This window comes from Melozone crissalis, unplaced genomic scaffold (assembly GCF_028551555.1).
Source record: "Melozone crissalis strain CALT ecotype California unplaced genomic scaffold, PUWL_Pcris_2 ptg000036l_1, whole genome shotgun sequence".
Taxonomy (NCBI): domain Eukaryota; kingdom Metazoa; phylum Chordata; class Aves; order Passeriformes; family Passerellidae; genus Melozone; species Melozone crissalis.
This window is the reverse complement of record NW_026535814.1, coordinates 11,102,808-11,123,227: the sequence shown is the minus strand read 5'-3', so window position 1 is coordinate 11,123,227 and position 20,420 is coordinate 11,102,808. Positions and strand designations below refer to the sequence as shown.

Below are 20,420 nucleotides of genomic sequence, written 5' to 3'. Positions count from 1 at the left end.
TGAAACTAGCACCTGACAGGCAGACTGCTGTAACAGCACACTTTTTTCAGGCTGTTGTTAGTTCCACACAAAACAGAAACCACAAACTCCATCTTGCAATTTTATGTACCTCATTTATTTGGCTAATTTGTCAGCATGCTATCTTTCAACTTGATGGAAGAGAGCTTTTATCTCTGAATAATAACAAAGTAATATTCTCTGTGTGATCATTTGCAGGTTTTTAAGCCATCAACATCAGTGGCAAGCCAACAGCTAGCATTTCCCTGGCATCACCAGGAAGGAGAGGTATGAGTAGCGCCATTGCTATGGAACAGAACATTTGCCATAGTTGAGTTACATTATTTCATCAAAAGCTTCAGAAAACAGAAGAGGTTGCTCAGCAAATAAACTATCAGTATTCTGACAACTGGATGAACCATTTCAGTAGCACTGTAGAACAGACATTGAATGTGTAGATCTCCTCTTTGACTTTAGATCTAGAACAAGTAAACACACATTACTAAGCAAGAAAAATGAAAAGTTAGGCCCTTTAGTTTAAATCGCAGTGCTACATTTATGGAGTTATTAAATTGTCCTGATTCGCAAAAGGCTCCAGAGATTACAACAGTCTGTTCATCTCCAGCCTCACTCTCTGTGTTCAGAGATAACTTGCAAGTTCATTCACCTAAGAACTGACAAAAGGGAAGCCCAACTGAGCCTGACCACAGTCAAGTATATCCAACAGGAATGCTAATCAGCAGCTGCTCTCACTCCACTACTCCAAAGAACCAGGGAAGTGCCTACAGTCCTTGCGGTCAGAAGCACAGAATCACAGAGTGGCTGAACTAGAACACACCTCTGGTCCAACCCTAAGCTCAAGCAGGGCCATCTGTCCAGATCTGGATGGCTTTAGATCTTCACAGATGGAGCCTCTACCACATCTCTGGGCAAACTGTGCCAGTGTCCAGTCACCCTCACAGTGAAAAGGGTGTTCAGACAGATGTACCTGTATTTCACTGCCTCTGCTCCTGCCTCATATCCAGCACCAGACTGCCACTCTAAGACTATGACAAATGCTGCTGCTGGAAAGGGGTTTGCACTTAGGGCAAAGTGTAAGACCAAACTGAGAGCAGCACCTGCTTTTTATTTCAAAAGAGCTGAAGACAAAGATCAGGCAGTCCAGTTGCTGTGTGCATGATCATCTCCTTAAAGAGCCTTGAAGACACTTGGGATGTACAGACAGCACAAGGACAGCCTGGCTCTCAAGCCCAATCATAAAACAGGCCCCCAAACCTATGCCAGGCTTGGCTTTTGTCAACTGACTCCTCAAAAAGGCACACAGGTATTAGATTCTGCATGAAGACAACTTTCAAGCTCTTCTTCCTTTGGAGGAACCTCTGATTTAGAATTACACCTGTTAATCTGACCTTAATACTACAGAAAATAAAATGCAAGAATAAGCCTTCCTTCTGTAATCTAAGCCTGCACCTCTGGCAAGTCCCAACTCATTTGGTTTAAATTGTGGGCCTGCTGTCCTTTAGTAATGTTGGCCATGCAGGAACAATGCTGCACAGCAAGGACAAGGCTTCTAGACACAAATACAGAAGCCAACACAAGCCAAGTAACATCAGAATACCCATTGTTGTCTACATACGTGGATTATGACTCTTGATTAGAAAATGGGAAAAGACTGAGACCTACTGGCATTGCTTATTAAGCATAAGGATAAAAGAGTATGTTCTCTCAATACAGTAACATGGATATTGTCTGGAGTGAATTTGTCAACTGAGCACCTTCTGCATCTCATCCTAGCAGAATCACAGTGATTTGGTTTGGAAGGGACCTTAAAGATGATCTAGACCCAGTCACCCTGTTCTACAGAAGGACACCTTTCACTACACCAGGTTCCTTAGAGCTCCATCCAATCTGAACTTGGACACTTTGACAGACGGTGCATTCACAAGTTCTCTGGGCAACCTGTGCCTGAGCCTCACTACCTTCCTAACAGCTAAGCTGCTAATCTTCCCTCTTTCAGCTTAAAGCCATTCCCTTCATCCTATCAATACACTCACTGACAAAAGGTCCCTCTTCAGCTTTCCTGTGGAGTCCCTTCAGGTACTAGGAGGTGCTCTAAGCTCTCCCCAGACCCTTCTCTTGAGGCTGAACAGCTCAAACTGTCTTGTCTTCACAGGAGAGGTGCTCCAGCCTCGTGACCATCTTTCTGGTCCTCCTCTGGACTTATCCAGTAAGGTTAAATGGAACTTTTCCACTCTACTTTGGCCTTATGTGTATGCATATATACTCTCATTACTAGGCTTACGCTTAATTTACAGCACTAACGTTCATGCAGTCTTAAACTGCACCAGGATGGAGTTAATACCAATCCCTTGTTTTACAAGTGTTGGTCATTGAGGAGTTAAACTAAATGACTGACTAGAAAGAAGAAGAAAAAAAAAAAACAAATCCAAAAAAACCCCTAAACCCTAACAACAAAAAGCATAGATCTAGAAACAATTACTCTCTCAAATTTCCACAATGAACTTGCCCACACATGCACCCCAGCTGGAAAACAAGAACAGATCACTGCTTTACAATCTACCTGATTTCTACAGAAAGAACCACAAAATAATACAAACAGATTTAGAGATCAACAGCTGAATAGCAAAAATTTGAATTTTAACCTCAAGATAAAAATACAATGAGCACGAACATAACAATCTGTTTCTAAGCAGAGTATGGCACTTTAAGTCCTGTATTCTTAGAAATTGTCCCTTGAGATTTAACCATGTGTCCCAAGTACAGACATAGTTAGTGTTCAGTTTTTACTCTGCTTAAAAGAAACAAGATTTTGACAGACTTACAGAAAAAATATTTTTCTCAATACATTAACGTTAGAACTAGAACAGCTTTGAATAAAGGACATGTTTCAAGCCATACACTTCCCTTAGCATTCCTGACTAAACTTGACTTTCAATCAAAACTTCCTTAAATATCAAAGTCAGACTGTCAATCTACAGGCAAGTAATTATCCTGTTCTGGTGCTAACTAGTTAAGACAAAGCTTGATCTGTCATGCTAAAAACAAATGCAATTTTCCTAAAAGGTCAGGCACGCACTAAACTTCTGGATTTCTTAGGAGCTCTAATGAAATATTAAGCTTCTCTATTTCAAAAGTAACCCACATACAAGTACATAGGATTAAAGCATGGTGCAGCTTCTGAATCTTAGATAATAAAATGCCAACAATAAAACAGATAAACAAGCTGAGGAGCTAGCCTTAGCAGAACCTGCCCAACAGGAATCTGTACCTTAGAGACACATTTCAAGTGTCCCACAAAAAAGGGTCTCCTAGGGCAGGCAGAGCAAGCTTGAACCACAATGCTGAATGGTTAGCGTTTTTACCAGCCGTCAGCTGAAGTGACGGGGGAGCTGAATTTGGTGGTTGCACACAACAGATATCCAGGTTTGGACATGACACTCACAGTAAGCACAGCACACCTGCCCTCGATTTGTAGCAGAAAGTAAGTACCATTTGTACTTGGCTGTATTCACACCAGTGACAGCACATTTGCGGACAACACCAAGGCGTAGTGCAGTTGATACACAGGAGAGTGGAGACATCATCCATAGGACCCTGACAGGTTTGAGGGTTGGGTCTGTACAAACCTCACAAAATTCAACAAGGCCAAATGCAAGGTGCTGCACTTGGGCTGGGGCAATACCAATACTGGCTATGGGATGAAGTGACTGAGACCAGCCATGGACCCAGGCTGCACCCAGAGCCCCGTGGGCAGCAGGGCAGGGAGGGGATTCTGCCCCTCTGCTCTGCTGAGACCCACCTGGAGCACTGCATCCAGCCCTGGGCTCCCAGCACAGCAGGGACAGGCACCTGCTGGAGCCAGCACAGAGAAGAGACACAATGATCAGAGGGCTGGAGAACCTCTTCTGTGAAGACAGTCTGAGAGAGATCCTTAATATTACTCCTTTCACAGAAGTTGCCTGACTTCTTAAAAGGGGAAATGTGATCTAATTGTTCTTGCACTAGAAATAGTAAATGCATTATCAGATGTCATATAGTTTGGCTATAGATAAAGACTCAAGACAGTAAGGCAACCGTATTTAGAAAAAAAAAAAACTGGTCAAATTTAAGTATTTACTGAAAAATTCCAGACTTATTCAATAACAACGTTTGCTAAGTCACTGACTTAATGTAGCACATTGACCCTGACTGGCTGGATGCCAGTTGCTCACCAAAGCTGCTCTTATCACAACCCCTTCACAATGAGATAGGAAAGAGAAAATGTAAGGAAAGGCTCAAAGTTGAGATAATGACAGGAACAGAATACTCACCAGTTACCATCACAGACTAAAACACACTCAGCTTTTGGAAATCAACTGAATTTATTATGAATCAAAATCAGGGCAGGATAATGAGAAGTAGAACAAATATTAAAAACACCTTCCCTCCATCCCTCCAATTGTCCCAGCTCTCCCTCCTCCTCCCATCAGCAGAACAGGGACACAAGCATGGGAGATATAGTCAGTTTGTCTCAAGTCATTTTGGTCTCTGCTCAACTAGAGGAGCTCTTTGCCCTGCTCTTTCCCTGGGGGCTGGAGATATCCACAGGAGATTTTTCAGAAACTTCTCCAGCATAATTCTTTTCCATGGGCTGCAGTTCTCCACAAACTGCGCCAGTCTGGGTCCTCCACAGGGTACAGTCCCTCAGGAACAGACTGCTCCACTGTGGGCCCACACTGAGGCCACAGCTCCTGCCAGGAGCCTGCTCCAGTGAGGGGCTCTCTGCACAGGCCACAGCTCCTGCCAGGAGCCTGCTCCAGTGAGGGGCTCTCTGCACAGGCCACAGCTCCTGCCAGGAGCCTGCTCCAGTGAGGGGCTCTCTGCACAGGCCACAGCTCCTGCCAGGAGCCTGCTCCAGTGAGGGGCTCTCTGCACAGGCCACAGCTCCTGCCAGGAGCCTGCTCCAGCACGGGCTTCCATGGGGTCCCAGCCTCCTTCAGGCACACCCAGCTGCTCTGCTGTGGCTCCTCCAGGGGCTGCAGGGGAATCTCTGCTCCCCCCTGGGCCTGCAGGGCCTAAAGGGGCACAGCTGCCTCACCCAGGGCTGCACCAGGGGCTGCAGGGGAATCTCTGCTCTGGGGCCTGGAGCACCTCCTGCCCCTCCTCCTTCACTGACCTGTGTCTGCAGAGCTGCTGCTCTCACACTCTCTCACTTCTCTCATCTCTGAGAGCAATTACATTTGCACAGTAATTTTTTTTCCCCTCTTAAATATGTTACCAACTGAGATGACACTACCATCTCTAAATGGCTTGACCTGTGCTGCTGAGGGTCCATCTTAGATCCACCTGGTATCAGCTGTCAGACATGGAGGAAGCTTCTGGCAGCTTCTTACAGGAGCCACAGCTGCAGTCCTCCTCACTACCAAAACCTGGCCACACAAACCCAATACCCCCAACCTTTTGCTATCAACAGGGCCAGTTTCAGTAGAATTCTGTTGGCAGTACAGTTTGCAATTGCAGTGTACAGTAATACAGTGGATTAACCCATTTTGGGGCACCCAGCTCCTTTAAGGCCCTGCAGTTTAGCTCATTCACACTTGTACAAGTGCTCTGAAACTCTCTCTAAAGTGAACCTTACAACCAGACCCAGTGAGCAGCTGCAGGTTCTGAGTGAACTTCAAATGCACTGGCTTCTGATAATTTATTAGCTAAAAAAATCTAATCCATAAATGCATTGTTTACAGGAAGGCCTTAATAATGAATAAGCACCAGAGAAACCAATCAGGTTCCTGAAATAAGCTCCTACATTGGATCAGAAGTACCAAGGCTCAGGTTTAAGTCTCCCATAAGGCCTTGAACACAAATCAAGTTTTCCAATACAAACTGCTGTTGAGCTGCAAGCCATAGCATTAAATCCAATTCTTCCACCCTTCCCAGGATTATTACATATTATACAGGCTCCAGCCACTTGCTTTCAAAAAAATGTGCTAAGTTAACCAATGCAGTAAGTCAGTTCTTACCACACAAGAAAGGCCAGAAGGCTGAAGTTACCTGACTAGGACTGATTTACTAACTTGCTGTCAATTGCTCGGTATTTTTGCCAGTATTGTTCCTGGCTATTTGCTATGTTTGCAGCAGTTTACTTAACCACCCCCCACACTGCAGAAGTCCAGAAGACTACTTCAGCTAGGAATATTTTTTCCTTATATTTTCCTCACTTTCTTATTCAGTAATTTAGACCCCTCACTTCCATTACACCATCACAGCAAGCCTTCAAATGCTGCTGTACATTAATGTAATCTAATGTTTCTATTATGTAGAATAATGACTATGAAGTATAGATATTGTAGCATTTTATAAACCATTACTTCTGTAATAGCTGATTTAACTGCAACATTATGTTCCTGAAGTTTTACAGAAACGCTGTTTTAGGACAAGAGTTTGATGCATACATGAAAAAAAGTTAAAATGCCATGAACTGTTTTCTAATTGTTCATCGACGACATTAAAGCGTTATTGTCATTTTAACCACATGTGAGGAATACACATAGTGGTTTGCAATTCAAAGGCTAAGGCAGAGCAAATTGTTTTGTTAACTATAAACAGTGGTAACTGCTTTCTTCACTAAAAGATTTCTAAAAAAACCTGTGTAATCCAGGCAATTCAATCATTCTCATTAATACAGCACAACACCAACATGATGCTGTAAATCAAAACTAATGAAGTACTTAAAGCCAGCATTAAAGTCACTTCCATGAAGTAGCCTTCTTCAGCTGTATACAACATAGTATGATTGGTGAAAAAGTCCCAGAAGTTTAATTAAGGTGAATTACACTGTAATGCCCTACTTTTATATCTATTTGCTATATGCAACTGAGTATACTTGAATGGTATACTGGAAAAACAAATTGTATGGAAAAAATAATTACTCCATCACATTTAATTGTTTCCATCATTTTCCAGACCCCTCTTAGAATAATAACATGAGAGGAACAATTTAATAAAGCAGATGCCAGTACAGTGACTTAACACTGATGCAAATATATCAAATTTCAAAGGTAAACAAATGAACACCATGTTCATGTAACCTGAAAAGCATTTGCACACATCTCAGTTTCCAGTGGATTAGTTCAAAAATTTTATTTCTGAAAAAAAAGAAGTCTTTAGCTTTATGTAATCCTAGTGGAATATAATCTGTGTCTTGAATTCTGTATGCTTCAATTCACTAAAGGGAGTTAGTACATCTCCCTCTTTTCAGGATAAGGTAGAGAATAGTAGAGTCCTAACAGATTTAAAACACTTTATGTGCTCTGTAAAAGAACATCCACTGAAAAAATTCACATTACAAGGTAAGAAGAGATGGGCAGTCTGAATTCAACAGAATAATGAAAAACTTCACAGTATCACCTCATTCATTAAGGAAGTTTTTACTTAAAATACTACTTTAAATATACCCTGTACATATGGATCCACAAGAGGACACAGGGTTAACTGCCCTCATACTTACTGATTTTCAGAAAAGCAACTTTTTTTTAGTTGTCTACTAAATTACTAGATTTTATTTTAAAATTACAATTCAGTTGAACTTTGAAGTTTGCATAGTGCTTTTTCATTCTGCTGCCTTCTTTGCATTTGCAAAACTCAGTATTCTGAAAATATTTGACTACTTTCTAAATAAGTGTTTGAGAGGATCACAGGCATCAGCATTGAAGCACAGTCTTCTAAACCAGAAATCTGAGAACAAAATGCCTGGATATTTTCCAAAACTGTATCTTCAGGTGGTGGTATGAGAGTTACAAGCTTGTAACACTAGTACTCAGGAAAAGTAATTCAGAAGTGATACTGAAAGGGATACTATTTAATATAAAAAATAGCAGAGAATTTTTTTCTGTAATCAAAACCAAAAATCCATCACCTATCAAGTTAGAGGTAAAACAGTACATTTCCCACAAGAAGGAATTTTCTAAGAGGCATGAAAACTTTACTGCATGGACTAGCAACAACTGGTGCTGCACACATCTAAATTAGGAGCAGGAGGGTGGGAGGACAGTGTCCTGCTGCACACACCCCCCAGACCCCACCCACAGCTCTGCGGGGTTGTTCTGGCACACAACAGGAGCCCCAGCTGAAGCTCACCTACCTGCTGGGCAACACTCCTTCCTTCCTTCCTGGCCAGCCCTGCCCAGGATGTTGCTGCTGCCCTATGCATCACCTGTGCAAGTTCATATTGACCGCATTCAGGGGAGGCAATATCCTGACAACACATTGCCTCTTCCCTACCCAGACACCAGTTTTCTATAAAGCTGTATGAACTTCACATCACTGAGATTACCACCCCTAGCAATTAGCTGCAGTGGTCCAAAAGAGGCAAAACTTGTTCCAAACCTGCAACTTGCTCTCCCCCTCCTGCTCCAAATAAAGACTCATAAACCAGCCACAACAGAATATCAACTCTAAACCACACTGAACGACCTCCTTCCAACTAAGATCAAGACAAACATAACTTTTCATATGACAAGACATTTTCAAAGATAATTAGAATTGTGTACAAAATGTATTTGGATAGGTAACATTTTCACCTTCCCTAAATACCTTACAGCTGTGAGAAGTCAGCAATTTATCATATCTGCACTATCAAACAACACAAAACCCAGAAGTCAGGAAACAACCTCTATTACTGGGGCATTATATTCTCTTAGTTTATGTAAGGACAACAGCAGTGGTTCCTCTCTATGGATTTACTGAGAGTGAAATAAACAGAACATGTAGCAGCCTTCAGTACTAGTTGACTGGATCATTCATTTTTGTAACTAGTCATATTTAGATGCCAATCCCAGTAAGCTAGGTCACAAGAAATACAAATTGCTGTAACTTCTGGTAGGCAAACTGTTAGCACGGACTTGGAAGAAAGATTAGTATAACTTAGAGTTGGTAACTGCAAGATTTCTAAAACTCAACAGCCCCTTAAATTTCATAAAGCAAAGACACCATTTAGTAGACCTGTAAAAGTAGCCCTTGCTTTCCATCTTTCCACCATTAGTTTTGCTCTTCTGCTATCTTGACTGCTTCTTTACCTCTCCTATCTCTGTCTGCACAGAGAAAGAATACTTGAGTTCTGGAATTGTGACCCTGCAGCTTTGACTTTGCAAGATTTCATAGTATTTGTATAATACAACTCACTTAGCATCCAAAAGTAAAGCCACAGAAGGGTTTAAGCTACAGGTGCCCAGGGCCTTTATGGCTTATAAGAAATGTCAGCCAGTCACCTCCATCATTGGTATTCTGCTTCTTGGAGGATACTGTGATTTATACTGCATATATCATAGATAAAGACATATACTATGACCTGTATAATATTTTAGTACATATTGGTGTATGCCAATGATTCATCTTCAGCCTCCTTAAACATGAAACATATCTCATTTCATTAAGATGAGTGCCCAAAGGCACCATCATGTCTGCATTAAGTTACTTCCTGCATATTCACCCTCAATACATAAACACACTGATTGAAACAGCTACCTTCAGGACTGCTCGCCTGTCTTGGTGATCAGGCAGAACTGATTAAGCCCCCAATTTTCATTAACTGTGCTATACTGATATCTGAAGTTTCCAAGTACAGACATCAGCTATCTTCTAGAAACTTGCAAACATCTCGTCTGCTCACAACAGGCAAGGCAACAAGCCCAGGTATGGCTGCTCAAATCTAAACCTACAACATTGCCTTGAAACTGAATTTCTGTATTTCAGATAGCCAGTGTCTGGACATCTGAAGGTCCATGACAGAGGATAACAGCACCATGCTCTTCCTTTTGTGCTTCTCCCTTACACTACAAGCCTCCTCCATCCAGGATCACCCAAGCCTGAGCCCCCTCCAGTGCAACCCCCACCAGCAACAGGTCTGGGTCAGCCAGCAGCTCGGAGCATCACAGGAGCCAAACCTCTCCTGTGCTCTTTTGCTTTCACTCTTTGCCTGTATCCCAGCCTGAGGCTTTCATACACACTCAGCTCTCACCCTGCCTTCTGTGTGGCCCTTCAACTGAGCTGCAAACCCAAAGACAGTGAGCCTGAGCTCATTTCTGAGATCAGCTGCCTTGGAGCAGCTTCCAAAGTCTCCCCAGGAGAAACAGAGACACAGGGAACAAGGATAGCAGCTAACACCAGGGAGCAAAATGCATCCTGTTCCCAAGCTGCCCACAATGGCACTGTGGGGGAAGGACACTTCACAGCAATCACTCAGCTACAAATGATCTCCCCAGCGGTGAGGATAAGAATCTTCTGAACCTTCACGTAACATATTCAGTGAGAGTGCCATTAACTCAGTCTGAGGAAAGAAGATCTGAGACCAGAGTCACAGCAAAATGCAAATACTGAAATTTTCACAGGTTAGCTAAAAAAGAAATGGGCAGCAAGGATAATTCCTTTACTCTCTTTTTTCTGTTTCAAAAAATTCTGCAAGACCTTTTCAATGTGCTCTTGCACAAATCTCTGTATTCCCGCCCATACAGCAGGAGCTTAACTCAATATTGCTACACACATAGTTAGGCAAGTTGGGCTTTGTCTACCTGGCGACACCAACTTTTATTGCTGCAATTCCTCACAAGGCAGTATTTTAAGGGGAAAGGTAGATATTAAAAAAGCACTAGTCCTAGGAAAGAAATTCTAGAACTGTCACAAATACCAAGAATTATTGTGTATCTGTACGTTTCTCCAAAAGGACAAACTTTAAGGTGTTTCTGCAACCATTATAATCACCCACTGAGTTCACAGTTACTTCTTTAAAAATGCATACTGAGGGCAATACAGGTTATCAATCATGCAAAATATGCATTCTCACAAAAAAAGAAACTGAAGCTACCACACCATCCAGTCATGAGCACCTTAAGGGATGTGCAATGCTGTTCACTGATTCAGTGTCCCAGTCCTGCCTGCACAGAAGCAGTTAGGGAAAAGTGACCAAACAAACCCGGTCTGCTTCTCCTGGGCTTAACTGCACACTGAGGACAACCTATGTACTCAACAACAAGAAATAATTTCTCACAAACAGCTAAATGACAATAAAAAGTTTTACAGCTGAGCTGTAAGACACCTTTTTTCCCCCTAACCAGTGTATGAAAGGAAGTACTGACATCTCAGCAACAGGAAGCTACACAAGAATTAACACAGACTGACATTCAACTTGTTGAACTGTAACTACACAGCTATACAAAACATGTAAAAAATGTCTGGACAAGAATTCCATAGGAGGTAGAAGACCAACTGAAGCACATAGACATTGCTGTAGATACTGTACATTTTATCCCTGATTACTTACAGAGCAAGGCTATGCAGCCATTTGTCCTTGCCACATAAGCACATGTACCAGTTTAGTCCAAACATTGCAAAGTAACAGAGATCTAAAATATTTCCAGTTGTAAGAGACCAAAGACTTGACAGACACAAACGAATCTGTGGACAAATTAATGTAATGGACTTATCCAAAATAAAGGTATAAAAATATGATCTCATGACATGGACTTCACAGACTGCTGGCAGCCAAAGCAACTCCTGCAGGTAACATCCTTCAGCCCACTAGTGGTAGGTGAACACTGGAAGACAGCCACCGGGTAAAGGGAGAAATGAGTGAGGTCACTGAGCATGATGGAGATGAAGACAACAAGACACTGGGTGCACATATCAACTCTCAGAGACACTTGCTTTCCTCAGTATACCTTCAGCAATGAACCTTTATATTAAAAGTTTCTTAGAGACTAAAGAAAAATGCTTTTCTAAAAACTGCAACAAGAAGGGTGGATCTGAGAGAGATGTGGCTGTCTGAATGGAGGAAAATATGTAAGGATAGAGTGAAGATGTGGCAAAAAAACGGAGGAAATGCGAATCAGTCCATGCTAAGACACAGAGGAGATTTTTTGCAAGACTCTGCTTTCCACAGCATGCACTGCTCTAATCTTTATACTTCATTCAGTAAGAAGAAGACTGCAGTTTGCTGAGGGCCACTGGAATCCCTCCCAGGATAAAACCCAAACACGCTTACTGCACAAGTCTCTCGGCAGCCTGCAAGCGATGAATGTCCAGCGCCGCCACTCGCGCCCCTCTCCAGGCCGTGCCGCTCGGCGGCTCCATCAGGATCGGGGGCCGGGGAGGGAAGCGGCGGGAGGGCAGAGCCGCCGGCAGCAGGGGCAGGGCCCGGGGACAGCGGCCGCGACCCCGCTCACCTCCACAGCCGCCGGCTCCGCCCCACCAAGGCCCGGGGAAGCACCAGGGACACTCGGAGAGAGCGGCCCGGCGGCGCCCCTGGAGCCGGGTATCACAACGGGAACCTCTCCGAAGTCGGGTATCACCCCGGCCATCCCTCGCCGGAGCCGGGCATCACCCTGGGTACCCCCCGACCCTGCTGCAGCCCCGCGGCAACGCCCTCGCTGTCCGGGACCGCCGGCCCCTCCCGCCGCTCACCAGCTGCTTCAGGTCCTCCTCAGAGAGCCCGGCGTAGCGGTACCGCTGCTGCTCGAACTCGTACCGCGTCGTCTTCACCACCACCACCACCCGCGACGGCCGGAACCCGCCCCCCGCCGCCCCCGACCCGCACGGCGCGGTCCCCGCCGCCCCCCGCCCGGCCGCCGCCGCCGCTGCGGAGGGGCTCAGCCCGCCGAGCGCGAGTAGGCGCCGGTGGGCGCCGCCAAGCAGCGGCAGCCACGGCGGAGCGGAGGAAGCCGCCGTCCGCGGGCAGAGCAGCGGGGAGCGGCGAGCTGCCGCCTGGCCGGCGAGGCGGAGGCGGCCGCAGGGGAAGCTCCAAGAAGAGAACATCTCCCGGGCTCTGCGCCGCTCCCCGGAGCGGGCGCGGCGCTGCCGGCAGCGGCTGCGGCCGCTCTGCGGCGGCGCCCGGCACACATGGCCCGGCCGCGCCCGCCGCCCCGCCCTCCCTGCGCGCAGCCGCCCGCCCCGCCAATAGCGAGCTGCGCCGCCGGGTAGCCGCCCCTCATGGGAGCGGAGCCTGAGTGCTATCCCCGGCGCTTGCGCCCTCCCCGGCCAACCGGGGCGCAGCGCGCCGTGCCCGCCTGCCCCGCCCCGCGCCCCGGGGAGCGCCGTCTGCGCAAGCGTAGAGGAGACATCTCTCTCTCTCTCCCCATCCCCCCCCCCGCCCGCCCGCCCCTGCTTGGCCCCGCCCCGGCTCCTGGTGGCGCGCGGGACGGGGCGCGAGGCACGTAGGCGGCGCGCGGTGGATGTCCCCGCGCCCGGCCCCCCGGGCGCCGTGAGGGGACAGCGACAGCGTCCCCAGGGCTTCCCGCTGCTCCCCCGTGTCCCAGGGCTCAGCAGCAGCACCCCCAGTACTTGCCGTGCTCCAGAGTGTTCCCAGTATCCGTCCCTCCAGTGCTCCCCTGTGTCCCAGAGGACAGCGACAATGCCATCAGTGCCCCGCTAGTACTCTTAGTGTCCCGGCAGGCAGCGATAATGTTAAAAGAGATAAAGAGGGAGAAATTACTTGGTCTTAGATCGCGCGTGTGGAAATCTCACGTGTTGCTACTCCTGTCCTCGGCCTTTGTGATAGCTTTACAGCACGGCAGAAAGGCAAATACGAACTGATAATAGTGCATTAGCGAAGCTTCAGATAGCTTGGGGGAACAGACAGGAATTCTGAGACCAAGCAGTGTTCTGACACTAAGCAGTGTTCCTCAACAGTGTCCCCCACACCCCACGAGACAGCGACCGTGCTCTTATTACTAGTGACACTTCACCCCGTTGGAGCAGCGGGTGCGGGCCGGCACCATGCAGGCGGTGGAAGGAAGTCAGGTGGGATCGCCCCGCTGGGCGCCGGCCTGCTTCCCTGGGAAACTGAGGAGGGACGGGAAAAAACTTTCGGAAAATAATTCAGAGAGATGGGAAAACACAGCACGTGCTGTGTTTTAGAAGGACTAAACATTGCATCTGGTGCGCAGAGCTGGTGAGATACATGTAGCTTAAAAGCTCATTTCGTTATCTGTGCCTGTTTTGGTCTTTGTGACATCTGCCAGTGTCAGGAAGGGCAGAAGGGACCTGGCCGCAGCGTTGCGAGACAGCGTCTGGCAAGTCCAGGTTAAAAAAAAAAAATTAAATTATCGATCCTGAGTTACTTTTTAATATTGTAAGCAAGCTGTCCAGAAATTCTTTGGGGGTTTGCATGATTATCAATAACTGCATGTGCAGGCATCGACTGCCACAGACGGTCCTTCTGCACTGAAGGCTTCACTTGGACATTTCTCATTACTCACCTTGTATCTCATCTTCCCTGGGGGAAGGGATCGAAGCAGCAACTCCTGCCTGTCAATGCAGCACTCCTCTACAGTGCTTTGCCAGAACTCTTAGGAAATAAGCATAGCTGCAGCTGTTCTGCTCTTCCCACAAAACAAAGGTTCTCTCCAGTCTTTGCTGGTGGGCAGGAGGATTGTTTTGTCTACTGATTAGCTTAGCCTTGAAGAAAAATATCACAAAACAGATTACCAGGAAACCAATTAAACATAACTAATTCCCTTGCTGACCAGAAAATGCCTCATTCTGTATAACCATTAACTTAAAGGTTGTACAAAGCAATAGGTAATACAACATCCTTGAGACCTAAGAGATATAAGAGGTTTCGAAAATTTATGACTCTGTTTTGAATGGTATCTATTTTATAACTTAATTGACCATTTAGCTGCTCGTCTAAGATTTTTGTGCTTTGTGTATTGCCTATTGAATTGTTTTGATTTTTGAAAATCAAATCAGCTTCAACCACTAAGTTTGAATATGGAACAGTATTTTATTCTGAAATCATGCAATTATCATGTTATGGTCTTTTGAATTAATTCCCACAGCAAGCTTATAATCGTAAAATATGAAATACGTATTTTAAAATGTAAATTCAAATCAGTAGATGATTAAAGATCTGGAAACAATGCTGAAGCATGGGCTATAAAGTGATTAATCTATAGTTCCCAGAAGGAAGTCTCTGAAAGGCTAGCTCTTTGTCAGAGTATGCAGATTGTCTGATACCCCGTTGTCTTTGTGGAAAAGGATTTAAACTTTCTATATCATATGAAATACAGTTTGTTGAATATTACTTACAGTTTGCATCTTACTTTATAAATGGACCTACTTAAAAAATGTTCATTAGACACTAACCCCTCCCTCACTACAATTCTTGATTTGAGCATACGCCTGATATAAAGCAAGAAGACACACAATATTCAAATAGCCGTTTGCCTATTTTGAGATATATTCAGTTTGTGACATATCACATGTCTCTTCATGCTCCATTTTCAATGACTTTAAAACAATATACCCAGTAGATTAGGGGACAGATTAATTCATGCAAAGTTAAACAAATAAATATAGGAATTTAAACCTGGTATCCTTGTAGGACACAAATGTGGACTAGGAGTGAATTTCTACTGTAACAACTTTTTGAACCCCTTGCTGACCAAAACCAAGTTTGGTTTGGGCATAGTATGTTTAAAAATTCTTCATGGAAACAGATGCCTCAATATTGCCTGAAGTTAAAAAATGCTTCAGAAAAATGCCCATTTTAGACACCAAGGAGTTATAATACATGATGTAAATTTCAAGACACAAATCCATAAAAAACCAGACAGCTCTATATGCTTCAAGTTATATTGTGAACTTTAAAAAATACCTATGTAATACACAAAATATTCTGTGTAACAAAGTAACTGGAAAAAATTCTACATAAACAATAAATTATTCCCTAAACTATTTCACTAGCTGTAAAACTGGCAATGCACAACTGTGCCAGCCGTTTTATATAAGATGATCTCCATACATAGCTTATTTCCACCCAAAAGAATGTATATGTTGGTTGTAGTGCAGTTACAATCTGGGACAACTATTCATTTCTACTCTTTCTTGAAGTCTTTGAATAATGCCTTCTTGTGATAGTTTATTTAATAACTAGTATATCATTAACTTACCCAATTATTTGCATTGTCTAGACTTACTCTATGTGACCCTCAGTGCTACTGGTAACAGAAATTGCTTGTGGTTTGTTTGTGTTTAAAATGGTGATGCTGTCAGTGTGAGGTGCATGCACAGGGGACGAGGTAAACACACCATCACTGTAACATTTCATAAATCCAAGTCCTCGAATTTTGAGAGCAGCTGACTGCAGCTGTTAATTCTGGTAATCCAGAGGAAAACTCCAGACTGACACTTAGAGAGCGTCACTCATGCAGCACATCAGGGTCCCACCAGGCACGTCGATGAAGGTGTTAGCAAGTGAAGTCTGATGGAATTTCTGATCCCAGATCCTCTCCGTGTGCTTGCACTTTGCTTGCAACATGTGTACCCTCATCACTGATTGCATAGTTGAGTCATGTAATTTAGTCATGTAATTTGCTTCAGAAATTCCAAATTACAAAATCAAGGAAGAAGCTTAAGGAAAAGCATAGTAAGTGTAGCTATTCTTATAAATGCAAATTACTGATTTTTTTTACACAAAATCAATGAGAGGAGCAAGCTTTGTTGTCCACACTTCCTTTAGAACATATTTGAATTATCAGATATTTACTTTTCTACTTTTCTTCTCACTCTTTGCTTATGCAAAGCAAACTACACCATCCCTCAAGTGGTCTAATACAATTGACTTCAACATTTCAGAAGCAATTTGAATATGCTCAAACAGCTGTAGATACTTTATTTTGTATGAATAATTTTAGTGTTTGAGAAACACAAACTGTTCTGATTTGAAGTCCACTTTTTAGACAGATAACTGCTGTAGAACAGGCTGTGCATGCTTTTTCTAAGTTTTCCTGCCAGCATGGCCCCGTGGTAAGGCCTCTAAAACCCATCTAAGGGAAATGAAGATGCTCTTTCCCTCCCTGTCCATGTCATAGTGGCTGTCACTAGCAGTGAAAGCAGATGTGCTAGAAGTTTTTCCTGTATGTATTTATTCAATAGAGATATTACCTAACTCTTAACTTCATACAGTCTGCCAAAACTATTTCAGAGGTCACTAAAAAGCATGACATAAAAACCTGAGGGACAGGACAAGATTTATGAAGAGATACAAATGCCTCCAGAATGTAAAGCAGGACATTCAGTTTGTCCCATCCAAGTGGATTCTGCTAGAACTTCCTAATCTTAGTAGAATATATTATTATGAACTGTTAGTTTTCCCTCCTTGGGAAAATTACTACTGTATGAATATATAAGATCTTCCACCACTACATCCCTTATGTATATAAATTAGTCACTGGGGTTTCTCATAAATAGATTTTTTATCTGGAAAAAAAAATCATGTCTAGTTTCACATGGGCTCATATGGGTTTCATATTGATTCATGTCTCTACACCTCTCTTCAGGCCACAAGGACCCATCCTTCCATGCTCTGCTTCTCCTCCTTCCCAGAAAGTGCTGCAGCTTGTACAGAAGCAGAAAAACACTACTTAGGCCCACCAGCACCACAGAAAATACCAATCTTACCCTGAAAACTTTTCCTCAAAGGATGCTTTTCTCTGATTTCTGTCATTCAGCAACTGCTAATTTTCATGAAGAATTTAAATTGTCTTAGAGCATTCTAACTCCTGTGCAATTCTTTGAAACTGAACAGTGGACTCAGTGTGGGTCTGACAGATAGGTGGATGGCATGCACAACCACTTACATATTCTTTCCTTAGGAAAGCAGGCTTGAGATTCTGCAGCATGGTACTCTTAATTAATGGAAGCTCTAGCTGGGACGCAAAATAAGACTCTTAGAAATTTAAGTGGTAAGGAAATTGTTTATTGTTGAGGTGCAGAAATTGCTCTCCAGATGTCATAAAATGACAAACTACATTTTAAAAGCAATTTAATACATTACATAATGGTGTACCTTCAGGCTTGAGGAACAGTGAACTTTAGTGCCATGAAACTAAACAGAACACATAATTAGGTTTTTAAGAGCAAAAATTTTTTCCTCTATTACCAAAGTATCCAATGTCTTTAAAATAAACATCTTTTCTCCTCCTCAGCTTTTGGGAGATGAAGCTTCATGTTTGAGTATGTGTGCACATGAGTGTATGTGTTTATATGTATACTTGTGTATACATTAAGGATCTTGGGAAGAGGCAGATCAAAATAGCTTTTATTTATAAACCTTGTTCTGTATGCTTTGGGAGCAAATTACAAAGTTTAAGTCCTGTGTCTGAAAAAGTTCTGTTGTCCCTGCCCTGGAAACCTCCCTCATTTACCAAGGATTTTACAGCTGTAGTAGAATTTAGAGGGGTATTGTGTCACTGAGGTGCTTAAATCCTGTTCCACAGACAGCTTTGATTATCAGGACAGACTTTGAAATCAAACTCTGCATTCAGCGCATAGCCAGCTGAACTCCAGGGCAAACATATCACCATGACCTGTTGCTAAATACATAGGGCTGCTATGTTTTACAACTGCCTGAGTTTTTATAACATGGAGCTTTGTCCCTGAGGATGAGTTGCAGCAATGAAATATGAAGGTCAGTGATGTAAATATTGTTGTGGTCAGGAGTGAGGCTGATAACAAAGGACACAATGTACAGCTCATTATGGAAACAATATTTTTGTTATTGGCAGACTGGAATCAAAGAGAATCCCCATGCTTCACTATTTGACACAGGTGCTCTGCTGGGAAGCAGTTCCTTTATTCTGAAGGCAGAAATCAAGTTCCACTTAAATTTACTGTCATCCAAATGCTAAATCAATGTCAGAGAAGTGCTAATTTTGGTGGGCCATTACATTCAGTGTAATCCGTACAACTATTTCAGCTTCATCTGGATACTAATCTTGGCAGTGCACTGAGAATTCAGGAAGAAACTAGTATTGTTCCACCTTCATACCATGTTCAAATGGGAAAACTAAATTGTAGCTTGACTGATCAGGTGTGTTGTAGCTTTTTAGATTGAGAAATCATTACAATTACCTTAATTAAAAGGACTTGAGATATTTCAGAACATTGTTTCAGCTGTGAGGATGACAAACAATGTGCAGGACATCAGGAAAGTGGCAGTGGAGAGATTGCAGACAAATTGTAATTTTGACAGAATGAAAACATGGAACATAAGTAGTGTGTTTTACTTTGCATGGGCTTATGAATGACCCTGCAAGTCTTGATTCACAGGTGAATTGGAGTTTTTTCTCACAAAAATATTTAGGTAGAAGACATTAATTTGTGGAATGACTTCTATGGAGCAGCTGTGTCTTGGTCACTGTTGGACTTACTGTGCACATGAGAATGTGTAACATACTTATGAATGATGCTGTTAGGAATAGCAACAGCTAAGGCAGAAATAATCTCAGATAATCTCACACATTTAATGTAGATATCCTGTTGTACTGTGCGTGCATTTATTTGTGTATATCAAATGGACAATTAATATACACAAGTGCAGGTGTTTGTTTTGTTCAGCTAGAAAGGTGTTCATGAGCAAGCAGATACAACTTAAAATTTTAAAGCTGATATAGCCCTTAGAACAGGCTTTTACTTCTTCATGGTGAATTCTTTTGCTGCATACAGCTGAAAGATGCAGATCATGGTTCTTTTCCCTTAAACAAAATTCTGCAGCAAGTATACCACTCCAGATATTTTCAAAATAAACATTAAATATAACCCCTTGTATAGGGGGTGTTTCTATAGGGGCTAGTTTCTATAGGCCTTGGTCACGCTAAACTTCCACCCTAGGTTTTGCTTGCATGTACTTACAAACAGGATGCTGAATGTTACCACACAATTTTAAATAAATGTTTTCAGTGAAGCAAAATTTAAAGCTTTCCAAATGTATCTTTTAAATAATAGATTAAAAGTAACAAATATCTGTTCACATATATTATTAGTTCATGCTTATGTGGTATTATCCATCAATATGATGAACAAGTACGTATTCCCTATAAAATTCCTCACTCTAATAATGTATCTAAATATATTTAATTCTAAAATTGAAAGACTTTGTAACAGTTCTTGACTATTGGAAGCCATGGTGTTATTCACAGCTCAGTGCAAAGCAGGCTACCTGGAATCATCAATAGTGCATCTGAAGTTCTTTCTCAATGAATTAAACTTAAGCTGTCTCTAAAATTAATCTCTACTTAAAAGTAATAAAGTAATATGCATCTCATTTCCTCCCTCCAGGGGCTGATAAATCAGCTTAGACATTTTGGGAAGATGAGTTCCCAGCTGAGCTGTTGTAGCTTCTGGCAGATATCATGAGCAGACAACAGACTGCCTGCGGTTCCATCCAGAATGATCTGGAAAAGAATTTATTGAAAGAAATCTTGCTTATTTGAGCATATTCATGTTTTGAAACAATCCAGCATTTCATAATACCAAAGCAGTAGGTTAAAGTTTGGATATGATCAGTTCCTGGTTTAGGTAAATAGGTAACTAGATAACAGAGGATTATTCACAAATATTTGAGCATGTGAATCATGAATGAAGCCTATGAC

At 43.0% G+C, this 20,420-nt stretch overlaps 2 protein-coding genes across 2 annotated transcripts in view; both read right to left on the bottom strand.

Moving 5' to 3' along the window:
- Positions 1-12,801, bottom strand: part of NADK2 (NAD kinase 2, mitochondrial) — a 32,446-nt gene extending 19,645 nt beyond the window's left edge. The window contains exon 1 of the mRNA XM_054283517.1: positions 12,451-12,801. Within this exon, the coding sequence (XP_054139492.1) occupies positions 12,451-12,801 (351 nt within the window). The remainder of the gene's footprint in view (positions 1-12,450) is intronic.
- A 172-nt stretch (positions 12,802-12,973) lies between these two features.
- RANBP3L (RAN binding protein 3 like) overlaps positions 12,974-20,420 on the bottom strand; it is a 56,344-nt gene continuing 48,897 nt past the window's right edge. The window contains exon 18 of the mRNA XM_054283255.1: positions 12,974-13,373. Within this exon, the coding sequence (XP_054139230.1) occupies positions 12,974-13,373 (400 nt within the window). The remainder of the gene's footprint in view (positions 13,374-20,420) is intronic.